Source organism: Hipposideros armiger, unplaced genomic scaffold (genome assembly GCF_001890085.2).
Source record: "Hipposideros armiger isolate ML-2016 unplaced genomic scaffold, ASM189008v1 scaffold_70, whole genome shotgun sequence".
Taxonomy (NCBI): Eukaryota; Metazoa; Chordata; class Mammalia; order Chiroptera; family Hipposideridae; genus Hipposideros; species Hipposideros armiger.
Window position 1 is genome coordinate 3342711 of NW_017731420.1, and position 12592 is coordinate 3355302.

General features: G+C 39.5%; 1 protein-coding gene across 1 annotated transcript in view; it reads right to left on the minus strand.

The window, feature by feature from the left end:
* SNX31 (sorting nexin 31) overlaps positions 1–12592 on the minus strand; it is a 77901-nt gene that overhangs the window by 11217 nt on the left and 54092 nt on the right. The window contains exon 11 of the mRNA XM_019642529.1: positions 2061–2174. Within this exon, the coding sequence (XP_019498074.1) occupies positions 2061–2174 (114 nt within the window). The remainder of the gene's footprint in view (positions 1–2060; positions 2175–12592) is intronic.

Below are 12592 nucleotides of genomic sequence, written 5' to 3' on the forward strand. Positions count from 1 at the left end.
GCTGGTGAGAGCACGTGCTCCTAATGACAAGAGTGCCTGTTTGATGGTGAGCTATGCCCACCCGCAACTAATACTGAACTCGGCACCTTGAGCTGAGCTGCCGCCCACATGGCTCAGTGGATAGAGCATGCGCTCTTAACAGCAAGAGTGCTGGGTTCGACTCCCGCATGGGATAGTGGCTACGCCCACCCGCAACTCCGACTGAACACAGCACCTTGAGCTTAGAGGCTACGAGCTGCCAATGGACAGCCAGATGGCAACTGGCGCCCTCCACAACTAAGATTGAAGAACAACAACTTGATTGGTCCCCTTCCCACAATTCCTCAACACTGTTCCCCTCCCCCAATACCCCAATTTAAAAAAAAAAAAAAAAGTCGTGTTAACTCAGTTACTGATGTATACAATATTTTGCCAAACTTTCCCCAACCTGCAATTCCAGGAAGCCACCATCGTTATAAACATGGTGATAGCTATGATTAATCATACCTCACTTTTAGCAAACTGAATTGAACATGTTCTGTTAGCCAAATTTTCAATTGCTCATAGTGCTCTTGGTCCCATTCAACATGGACAGGTAAAGACATTTCTGTTGTCATTCTTTTATCATTATTGAGATGCTGGAGACTTGCCATTTAAAATTGATCTCATTGAGCAAAGAATTTAGAACCAAGGACAAGAAATTAGAAATGCTAATGTGTTTTTAGTATTATTTTATTCTTGGTCAACTCATTTATCTGTTTTAATTTCCCCTATCAAGATCTTGGCTAACAGCTTATATCATGGAAGAGCAAACTTAGACTGCAGTGTCCATACAAAGGGCTGTTGCTGCCATTTAAGATGACTAAATCCACGTTTGTCTCCAATCTTTGCAGGTATAAAAAAGTGAATAAACGGAGACCCCGAAGCTTACTAGAGAAACTGCGGTGGGTGACCCTAGGCTACCATTATAACTGGGACAGTAAGGTATTCCAATTTTCTCGCTAATTCCATTGTTCTCTATTTTTATGCTCATGCCCACAAAGTGGGATTTTTTTCCTGGCCAAGTTTACAATATCAGATATCCATTTGTGGGAGGATCTCTTTTATTTTGTTACCTCTTAAAATCCTCTAGATACAGTAGTATCTAGAGAGGCACGAGTAATTTATCAAGAGAAAATTTCTTCTTCATATGCCTTCAGGTTATGTTACTTCATCAGAAGTCATCAGTGTTTCTCTTAAGTAGGTTTCAGGGATAATAGGTTTTTCTTTACTGCATTCAGGAACAGTTCTCAATTATAACCTTCATTTCCATTATTGCTTCGTGTTTGTTGAGCATTTATTTTCTACATAATACCTGCCTGAAGTAAAAGAAGTTCCATATATTTCTGGTGCTCATCAACTTACAAAAGGACTGTCAAGATCTAGATACTTTGCCTGCTCTATGGTATAAGGTCTGAGCAGGAGAGAGATGGGAAAGAGTGTCCTACAGTGAACAAAGCTCCGTGTTTTCTTGAGGCACAGTCTCTTTTTTCCTGGCCTCTCCGCTTCCGAAAACGCCTCCTTGATCACTGGCAGAGCAGTGCCTTTTGTCTCAATGAGATAGTTGCCACCAAGTAAAAGGGCTAATACTGAGAGTAAACTGAGTAAAACATTAGTATAGACCGGGGGTAGGCAAACTTTTGAGATGGAAAAGCCGCCAGGGGTCAGCAAACTGTGGCTCGTGAACCGCAGGCTCTGAAGTAAAATTGAAAATGAAAATAAAACTATCATAGTTTCATTTATAAAATTTTTAAAGGATAATATTCACATAATGGTGATTATGTAAAAATATATATATGGCTGTTGAATAATTTTTAAATTGTTGTGAGGGACAGGATTGGTTCTTCCAGGGGTCGGAAAACTTTTGAGATGGAACGTACCCAAAGAGTGCATGTGGCTCACAAGCCGCAGTTTGCTGATCCTGGTATAGCATATTCTAGTACTCTGCTCCACTTGGGTTAGGGTAATATGCTTTGTCCACTCAAGCAAGCAAGAGAGCAGGTCAGCACAGGTGGTTTTCATGCTCTGTCCTGAGAACTCACCTGTTTGGTGTAAATAACAAACCACTGCCAGCGACTATCCTCGCTATACTGAAATCTGAGCTCTAAGTTCTGGTTCAGAGTTCGCTGGGGCCCATCCATATCCAACAGAGTGCCCTACGGAGAAAAAGATATTATTTGATATTCAACAGAAATTTAAGTGTCTATTATGTGTTGCCAAAATATCAAAACAAGTGAGATTGTCCTTATTACCAAGAAGCTATCAGTCTATGAGGAGCCATGAGAGTAAATCATCACTACAGTTGGACATAAGTGTAAGAAAAGTAAACACAGGTCTATGGCAGTAAATAGGATGGGCATGTAATCTAGACCAGGAGGGTAGAGGCAGGCTTCCCAGAGGTGGGGGATATGAGCAGAAATAAAAACCAAGTTTGTCATGTGTGGGGTTTTTTTTGGGGGGGCGGGGGAGGGGGTAAGGGGACAAATGTTTCCTAGCAGAAGAAATAAGTGCAAATTCACTGAGGTGTGAGGGAACCTGGCATATTAGAGACATGGCAAGGGTTCAAGTGTGGCTGAAGCACCGGCTGCAAAGCATGTGAGTGGTGAGAGAAGAGGCTTCGGGAGGGAGGCTAGGGCCAGATCCTAAAAGCCACAGCACCTGTGATTTTTACTCTACAGCACCTCTCGCTTTTTCTCCTAGTAATAGAGTCTCTTATTCCCTTGGGAAAAACCTTACCTCTTCCACTGTGGCTTTCTAGGTAGGACTATCAGGGAACACTGCCCTCCTGGGTGGCACCTGATCCAAGTTCATGCCAACTGAACAAATACTCCTGTGCTCCTCATTTGATTCCATAGCAGAGAGACCCAAGGAGCAGGTCTTGATAAAAAATTCCTAGAAACCTTGAGCATCGTTGGTTCCTGGTTTGCCTAAATCTCCGCTTCAGCCTTTCCTTTAAATCAGTGGGTTACCCCATATCCCAGCAATAAATTTTTTCTTCACTAGAGCCACAAGTGTTTGTTTTTCTACTGCCTGCCACCAAAGAGCCCTAACTCTTACAGGTTTTACAAGCTAAGTTAAGGAGTCTGGACTCTTTTGAGGGCAACAGGCATGTATAAAAGATTTTAAAAGCTGGACAATAACACAATTAGATTTATATTTTAGAAATATTGGTCTAACAGCATCAATATAAAAAATGAACTGGGAAACAGCAGTTTTCAGACACTGCACAACAGATGATACAGGACTGTTAACTCAGGGAGAAAAAAAAAAAGAGGTGAGCCCTACACTTACCCCGCTTACTGCCTGGAGGAGCCTCCAGGATGCAGCAGAGGGAGGGGGAACTCAGACAGAGCCCTGAGGTCTTGCTGAGTTGAGAAGAAAAAGTTCAAAGAAGCTCAGGTTAGAATTTGTGGGACAGAAGACCGAAGACAAGGGCTTTATACAGAGAAAATGCTCCAGAGAACTCCTTTCAGATTTTTACCTGTGTTCATGTGGGGGTGTACAGATGTGCATGCGAATCCATGAATGTGAGGCTGGGGAAAGAATCACTGAAAAGGCTGAACAATTTCAGGAGCTCACAAACCAGGCTGGAAATAGTTTGTGTTTCTATCTATCAGAGTAGGGAGACTATAATAAACAAGACATTGGGAGAATCCTAAGAATGGCAACTCATGAGGAAAGGAGTAAATTAGCCCTCAAGACTGCTCTTGACCTAGCTTAGGAAAGCTTAAAAGCAAGCCTCAAAAATTTTTTTAAAAATTAATAAAAAAAACTTATCTTAAGTAACTTAATTTCATGCCAGAACAAAGTGTACTACAGAACAAAGTGTATTTAAATGAATACAATAAAAATCTAGTGTTCAACAATGTAAAATTCACCATGTTCAGCATTGATAAAAATTACCTGGCATGCAAAGTAGGAGAAAAGTATGCTGTGCAAACAGGAGAAAAATCAATCAATAGCAACAGACTTAGAAATGCCAGAGATGATGGAATTAGTAGACAACAATATTAAAATAGTTATTTTAAATATACTCCACACACTCAAGAATTTAAAGAAAACATAGCATGATAAGGAAAGAAATGGAAGATATAAAAATGACCTTAATGGGGCCGGCCAAGTGGCGCGTTGGTTAAGACCTGGTTTGGGACCCGGTTCAGATCCCACATATGAGGGCCAGTGACACTGCCCTCTACAGCTAAGATGCTGAACAACAGCTCAACCTGGAGCTGGGCTGCTGTNTGCAGCCTACGCCGTCGCCGGCGACTCTAGGTGAGTATTCTTAATAGAAAAGTTCCTATATTTGAAGCCTATCTCAATAATTTTTAAAAAATCACTTATTAAGTGTTGGTAATGAGAACCTAATACTCTGATGTTTTATGTGTTTTGCTATATTATTATTATTATTTTACAATATTACATTATAGTGTATTAGTCGTCTTGGGCAGTGAAATACAGAGTTGGGGGAAAACTCGTGGAATTTTTCTCTCTCCTAGTCTCCCTCCCTATATCAAAATAAATAAAATGCTAAGTAATTTTTTATATAATCTGTTTCCTTGACTTATTTCAATAAGTCTTTACTAGGGGGAATAAAGTTGGGGGGGGGGAAATGTAACCCTTTTTCATAACACAGTATTCCTGAACACTCTCTTTCATCGATAGTTTCTGATAATAATCTAACCACTTATTCCTGCATAGCAATTCCACCCTGGCTCTCTAAAACTTTGTCCTCCTGCTATGCTCAAGCCATTCTTGTGATGGCTGTAACATGTCTGTACTTCTTTTGTTTTCTGAACTGGATGAACTATGCAAAGGCCAGCATTCCTGGGGCATCTGATAGCACTGCCGTTGGTGTGTTCCCTCCTTACCACATCACATGAACACACTTCAAAGCACCCATCTCTGAGCCCAATGGCCTTTTACATAGTCTAATCTTACCCAAAATGAAAAAGAAGTGGAGAGAAAAATATATATGGTGATGGTAGCTAGGGCAGGGAATGAGAGGTATGAGTAAAACGGGAAGCGGAAGTCCATTTTGTTCTCCGCCATTTTTCAGAACAGCAATGTAGAGATTCAGACCCACTTTTAAGTGGACCTAAGAAAAAAGTATATGAACTAATAAAACAATCAAACTAGGTACATTTTAAAAATATAAAATGTTTTACAATTCAGAATATATTCGCCAGCATATTCCTGATACCTCTAATGTATTCAGATTATGGTTCAATATACAAAATAATAACAGCAATGATGCACTTCCAGAAACTCCTTAGGAATACATCTACTGCATAAAATTCATCTGCTTTCTATTGTTGGCATCTTATATTTCATTACATGGCAGAGATTGCTGGTAGCCTACTCCATGATCTATTCTGCCCTTCTCTCTTAGTAATGGGGGCCACAAGAACACATATATCTGCCAAGAAGGACTCCTTATGATTAACTGGGCCCAAATTCATAATCAGAGTCTAACAACTATTGTTTACAAAGACCTCTCATGCACTGCATATTAAGGAACAACCACAAACCGAGCTGCCAGGTCTCCTGCACTGCATTCTTGCTGGCTGAGCTGAATCTTATAAAGGAGTTCCTGGAATTGTATTTCAACCACTGGGCTGAGACCTGCCCTGTCCAATTGGAGCTGTGCAACTATATACTCATTTGCATCTTTACTAACCAATCAGAGTGGCTCCATAATGGCCAATTTGGATTTGTGGTTCTGACCAATCAGGATAGTGCTATTTGGACCAATCAAACTGTACAAATTTGGATTTCTTATTTGCATAAAAATGGTTGAATGAGGTACAGGGCAGGGACTTTCTCTATATATATGGGCCTCCCCTTTGTCTCAGTTCTGTTCCCACCAGAACTGAGTGGGAACAGTTCTGTTCCCACCAGAGACTGCCTCTCCCTGGTTTGCAAACTGTTCATCTGAATAGTTTCTCCTCTTTCTGCATTACAGACTGGGGACTCCTGTTGGCATTAGATTGGTGGCAGTGACTTTGTTGACAGCAATAACACCTGAATTTATTTGGAGAGACAACAACATACCCTTCAAAAATACTACACTTACCAGCTCCCTTGCAGTTAGGTGTGGACCTGTGGTGTGACTAACTCTTGGCTAATGAGCTGTAAGCAAAAATTTTGTGTGGGACTACTGAGACAACATCTTAAAAACAAAAAGAAGTGAGGGGGCCGGCCGAGTGGTGCATTGGTTAAGAGTTGACTTGGGATGCCAGCTCTGAGCAGCATGGCCCCAGTTCGGATCCCACATGAGGGCTAGTTACAGTGCGTCCTCTACAACTAAGATGGTGAACAACAGCTCAACCTAGAACTGGGCTGCCATGAGTCACCAGCGATGGCGTAGGCTGCAGCCCCTGCTGCAGTGGGGCTGGCCGGCAGCAGGCGTGCATTTTAGTGAGCTGCTGTGAGAGGCCATCCAATGGCTGGTGAGTGACTGCCTCACCTGGGAAGAGCGCAATGATAATACCAACATGGGCCAGTGAAGCGACATCCTCCACAACTAGACTGAAGAACAAAAAAGACAGCAACTTGTCTGTTCCCCTTCCCTGATTCCCCAACACCGTTCCGCTCCCCCAGTTCCCCAATAGAATCTTTAAAAAAAAACCACCACAAGAAGAAGTGAGCCCTTCTGTCGTACTTTCTTCATACTTGTCGCCTAGAATGTGGATATAATGACTGGAGCTCAAGCAGCCATATTGAGCATGAGGTAAAAGCCACTGAAGATGGCAGAGCAGAAAGCTCTCAGGTGACATCATGCAGCCACCATCCCTGCCCTAGACTGCCTATCTCTGAGCTTCTTTTAGATGAGAGAGAAACAAACTTTTCTTTTGCTAAAGACACTTATCTATTCCAAACTATTACACTTTATTTTCAAATAAAATAATCCGTATAATTCTGTAGTAGTTAAAAGTAGCACATATTAACAAAACTTTTTAGGTTTTTGTGTAGGAGCATTTTTTATTTCTCCTGGTTTGCAGTTAATACTGCTTCTAAGAATTTAACATATCTTTTTTTATTGTTGACTGTTTATATTTTTCTTTAGTGCATTTGTTTGACGTCAAATTTTAATGACTCTTCATAAACACTTCAAAACTTACCTTTGAAAGCATTGCCTAAAGTTAACTAAGCTAATTAAGTTGGCACTATATTTCTTTTTTTATTCTTTTCTTCTTACTAGGATAAAACAGTACTGTTTAATCTGCTTCTAGGGACCATCTGCTTTATTTATGGGGCTTATTTGGTTACACTTTCTTCAATTTCTCTCATTCCCCAGAGTCCTCATGATTACCAATATCTTAAAATCTATTCTGCCTTGCAAAATAGAGACCTCTGTATCCTAAGTCCATACAAACCATAAGTGATATGCATCAGTTCAGACTTTATGTGTTTACCTAGCAAACAAATAAATGTCACAGTCATACATTTACGTGGCTACTTTAGGCTCCATGAACTGGCTTGTTCTCATCAATTGTACTTTGATAGGAGTCCCAGAAACAGTTGAAATTCAAACAACTGATCTGTCTGCTCTTTTTCCCTGCCCCATTCTACCCAGGGTTTGTAGATGAAATTCCAGGTTGAAATGTGGACTATCCCTACAATATCCTCTTTAAAACCCAATTTTCAAGAGGAAGGGTCTTAACTTGTCTTTTCAAGAACCAAAATAAGAAATAAAATAGAAAGTGTGTGGAAGTAAAACTTGAGAATTTGGGTAAAGCAATACAAGCACTGACTAATATGCTGACTTTGCAATCAGGGATAAACTATAGATTTCAATTTGTGTGCAGATCTAAGGAATGTAGTTAGTGTAGTTGTTTTTCTTGAAAACGTTAAATAGATCACTACCTTTTCCTATTATTGAGCAAACTCTTTAGCTCTTCATGGCAGAAATACTTCCTGCATCAACTAGCTTACATTTTATTCAACCACATTTGAGGGCACTTCTCCCTTTTAATGGGGCTACTTCAGTTACTTTTCTCTTTCTTCTTCTTTTTATATATATAATAACTGGATCCTAAGGGGGTCCATCCTGCCTAAGAGGTAAGATTTTATTACTCTTTTAAAAAGAGCATCCTTGATTCTTTTATTGCTTTGACTTGCCACTCTAGTACATTTTGAATTGTTTAAACACCAAGAGGCAGTACATTTTATTTTCCCTGGGGAAATATTTTCAGTTCTGGAAGAAAGAGATAAAATACAACTATTTGCTTAGAAAAAAGCTGCAAAGTCAAGAAAGGGCAATGTTAAACTAAAGATGTCATCCATCCTCTTATAAAGGACTAAATTTAAATGAAAACATTAGAGAATATTTTCAAATGTTTTCTGTTGTATTTTTAAAGATCAGTGTAATATCCTGAATTACGTTTATAAATGTCAACCAAGTATTAGTATTTGTAATCATTTTTTTATAAATTCAAACGGTGCTGTCTTATTAGAGACATGCTTATATGATCTTGTAACAAAGCAAGCAGAACAGTTTAAAATCTCAGTAACTCTTTTTACAGCCTGCCACCAACCCTTTCAATGAGTTACTAGGTTCTTATTAAAGAGATGTAGACTAGAAAAACAAAGCTTACTTTTACATTGAGAAAAAATTATAGGTTCGAGAGCTTTTTTACTCAATGTCTTCTCCCAACTGGTAAAGGCATTTTAATTTGGCACAGTGGAAGTGTCACGAGGCTGGGGGTTCTTTCTAGAGACAAACTGTATCACTTACTTAAGATAACTGCTGTTGTATTAAAGACCCCTCAAGATCCTGACTTTATAATATAGCTTTTATGGTAAATCCAGAATCCTCCATTTGAGGGAAGGCAGAAACACAAGGACACAGAGTAGAGGGTTAGAGAGTTCTCAGCAAGGTAAGGATGACTTCTCCTTGGAAAAATGGCTCGAATTCTAAAGACTGAGCTCCCAGCAGGCAGAGGTGGGCTGGTAGAGTCCTTCCTTGAGGCCCAGACTTGAAGGCCTAGGTTGCTGATCAGGGTAGTTTAGTGGGAACTTAAAGTGAAAAATATACACAAATAGGAACACTTACCATTTCTGGATTCTCTGCTGCTTGCTTTACCATCTTTTCCGAGATCATCTTTTTCAAGCAGCTACTCAGCAAAAAAGCCTAAGAAATCCAGAAAAAAAGAAGTCTCTCAACTGAAGAGATCTTCATTCTCTTCTTTTCCTCCTCACACCATGAAGAAGATTTTGAGTTCTGCCCTCCAATAGCATAAATTCATATTTCTTCAACTTCCATAAATTTGTGTAAGATGTAATTAGCAAGTAATGATAAATTTTCTCAATCATGTGGATCTATTTAAGGTAAATTTTAATAAGACAGGTAAGAAATAGCATGGATCTCATTACTTACCTTTTTCCCTCTTAAAACTTCTCCCTTGCATCCCATTTTTTCCTGTTACTTTGTAAGCAGCTCTTGTTTTACAAGCAACAAATAATAAAAACTGCTTATTATTTTAACCAAATAAACTGATGTTGGTCAATCTTATAGTTAATTGTATGCACAATAACTGAGAGACCTATTATGAGGCATAAATAGTAACCTGTCTGTTTGAAAGAATATATTACATACTTTATAGCTTTTACTGAAGTAAAAGAAATGAGTTGTTTTTCTTCACTTTCTTATTTTTCTGGTATCTTTAATCATCACTTTCAAGTCTGACAGTTGCCCCCAATGTCACCCACGTGGCTTTACTGCTGGTTCACCATGGTTAGTCCAAGACATGTTATGCATCTTGCTACACAAAAGCTGGGGCTTCCTTGTTCCAGGGTCTTTACCCTTATGTGCCAAATTTAAGGTACCCTATGATTTTCCTATTTGCTCCTTTCCTATTAACCCTTTTTGTCTCTTGTTTTGCTCTCAGTTCTTGCCTTACTCTCTTCCCTGTCAACCCTACCTAGGTTTGAGACAACTGATGCTCAAAGCTTGAGGCTATATGACCTTAGTGTAGCCTGAGTTTGTGCTGCAATGGAGGTTGGGTGGGGCTGATGGAAAGGAGGAAAGAGAGAGAAAACTCAGATTGCAGTGGTAGCCTATGTAGAAAATTCTTGGAGGATAGTTCATAGAAATAATTAGAGGGACTTTAGACTAAATAGAGAGAAAAATCTCAAAATCTTGCAGGCCTATAGAACACAATAGGAATTCATTTTATTTTAAGGGGAGAGAAAGATAGGAACAGAGGAGAAAGACACTGCCACTAATAAAGAAGAGTAACATATTCATATGCAGGGTTTATATACAACAACAAATTTTGACTTCTTGGTTTCGATAAGAACTAATCCTGTTTATCTGTGCATATATGTAACCTACACAAAACCAGGGTATGAAATAGTTAAACAACAACCCCTGAGCTGATGCAGCTAGGAAGGATGTTTAATGGTGTCCCACAGGTATGGACTGATCCCATATTACTATACAATGTACATAAATACGTAGGTTATGACTCCGCTATAAACCTTACCTCTGTTATAAACAAGGTAAGGTTTATTAAGTATAAAACTACTGAGATTTTATTTAAAGGGTGGAGTAAAGATTTGGGCCCAAGCCCTCATTTGTATGTATTTGCAAGGCACACAGCCACGTTTCTGCCTTTTTCAGAAGTAGCCCCTGGGTACCTATCAATAAACCCACACTCCAAAGGAAATAAGACCTTAGTAGGAATCATTTAAAAGAATGTTTATTATACCTCTCTATAGTGGTTTAAACTCATTTGCTGCAGACTAGATTAAAAGACCATAATAAAATTTAACTATTGCACTTAGCATTCTGGGGGAAGGGAGGGTGGTTTCACTACTAAAATCTGTCTGTCCAAGTGACTGCAAACCTTGCCTCAGCAAACATCCTGAAATTTCCCTAAGAATGTTTCATATTAAAGGTGAACCTGAGGACCCATTTGTTTAACCTAAGAGTTTGGTTTACTACTTCATGTTTTTCAGAGGCCTTTGATATCTATTATCTCATGATGACCACTGTACTACAAGTAGAGAGTTGAACAGATCTTTGGTTACCTAAAACCAGAATGCTCCATTGAACTTAGTGTGACCACAAGGGACTCAAGTTGAACATAATGTTGACAACTGGATTACTTAGTTATTTTTGTTTCATTTTAGAACATTTGTAGTTTTGATTCCAAATTGAAATCACTTACGTTAGTTCAGTAAAAGGAAGTTTTATATTGAATTTGGTGTTTAGAAAACTAGATCTTATTTTTAGAATTTCTATTCCAATTTTAGTTATAAGTCTGTGGCAGACATGGACAGTTTGCTATCCAGCAGCCCTCTTCCCTTCTAATAGAACCCTGTTACAACAGATTTTATTTGAAATGACAAGTGCTCGGCTCCAGGCAACAACTTATGCTTACTCTGAGCTGATTATGAACCCTGTTCCTCTTTGCTACATGCTTGATTTTCAGACTCCCTTGCAGCTAGTAGTGGTCATGCAACCCAGTTCTGGCCAATGAGTCATAATAGAAAGTCTACCGGGGGCTTCTGGAGTAAAGCTTTTGCTTTCCAGATAAAAGGGATAGCATTTATCTGCTTGGAAAAGATCAAGAGAGTTATAGGGATGCTAATCGTCTACCTATGGTATTCTTATTAAGTGGGATGATAAAAATCTGTATTGTCTAAACCAGGGGTCAGCAAACAAATTCAGCCCCCAATCTATTTTTATAAATAAAGTTTTATTAGAAAACCACTGTACCCACTTGTTTACATATTGTCTGTGACTGCTTTTGTGCCACAACAACAGAGTTGAGTAGCTGCAACAGAAACCACATGGACCGCAAAACCAAAATATTTACTATCTGGCCCTTTGAGAAAAAGATTACTGACCCCCGGTTTAGGCTGCTGTTAGTTGAGTCTTCTGTTATCTAGTAACAAAATTCTTTCTTATTTTTTTAAATTATTTTTTTAAAGATTTTATTGGGGAATTAGGGAAGGGGAACAGCCACATTATTGTCCTTCAATCTTAGTTGCAGAGGGCACAGCTAGCTCAGTTCCAAGTCCAGTCGCCATCCGGCCGCCTGCTGGCAGCTTGCGGCCACTCAATTTAAGGTGCTGTGTTCAATCTTAGTTGTGGGTGGGCATAGCCCATCATCCCATGCGGGAGTCGAACCAGCAACCTTGTTGTTAGGAGCACATGCTCTCGCCAGCTGAGCCATCCTGCCATCTGCTGGCAACTCAGGGGTAGCTCAGCTTGGGCGCAGCCCACTGGCCCATGTGGGAATCGAACCAGTGACCCTGTTGCTCAAAGCTTGCGCTCTTAACCAACTAAGCCACTCAGCTTGTCCCAAAATTCATTTTTAATTGATATGAAGGCTGTGACTAGTAAGATAAAACAAAACAGGAAGCAAACAAATTATATTACAGGACAAAAAGAGATTGTGTAGCACAGGGGTCGGCAAACTTTTGAGACAGAGAGCCACCAGGGGTCAGCAAACTGTGGCTCGCGAACTGTGGCTCTGAAGTAAAATTGAAAATGAAAATAAAACTATCATAGTTTCATTTATAAAATTTTTAAAGGATAATATTCACATAATGGTGATTATGT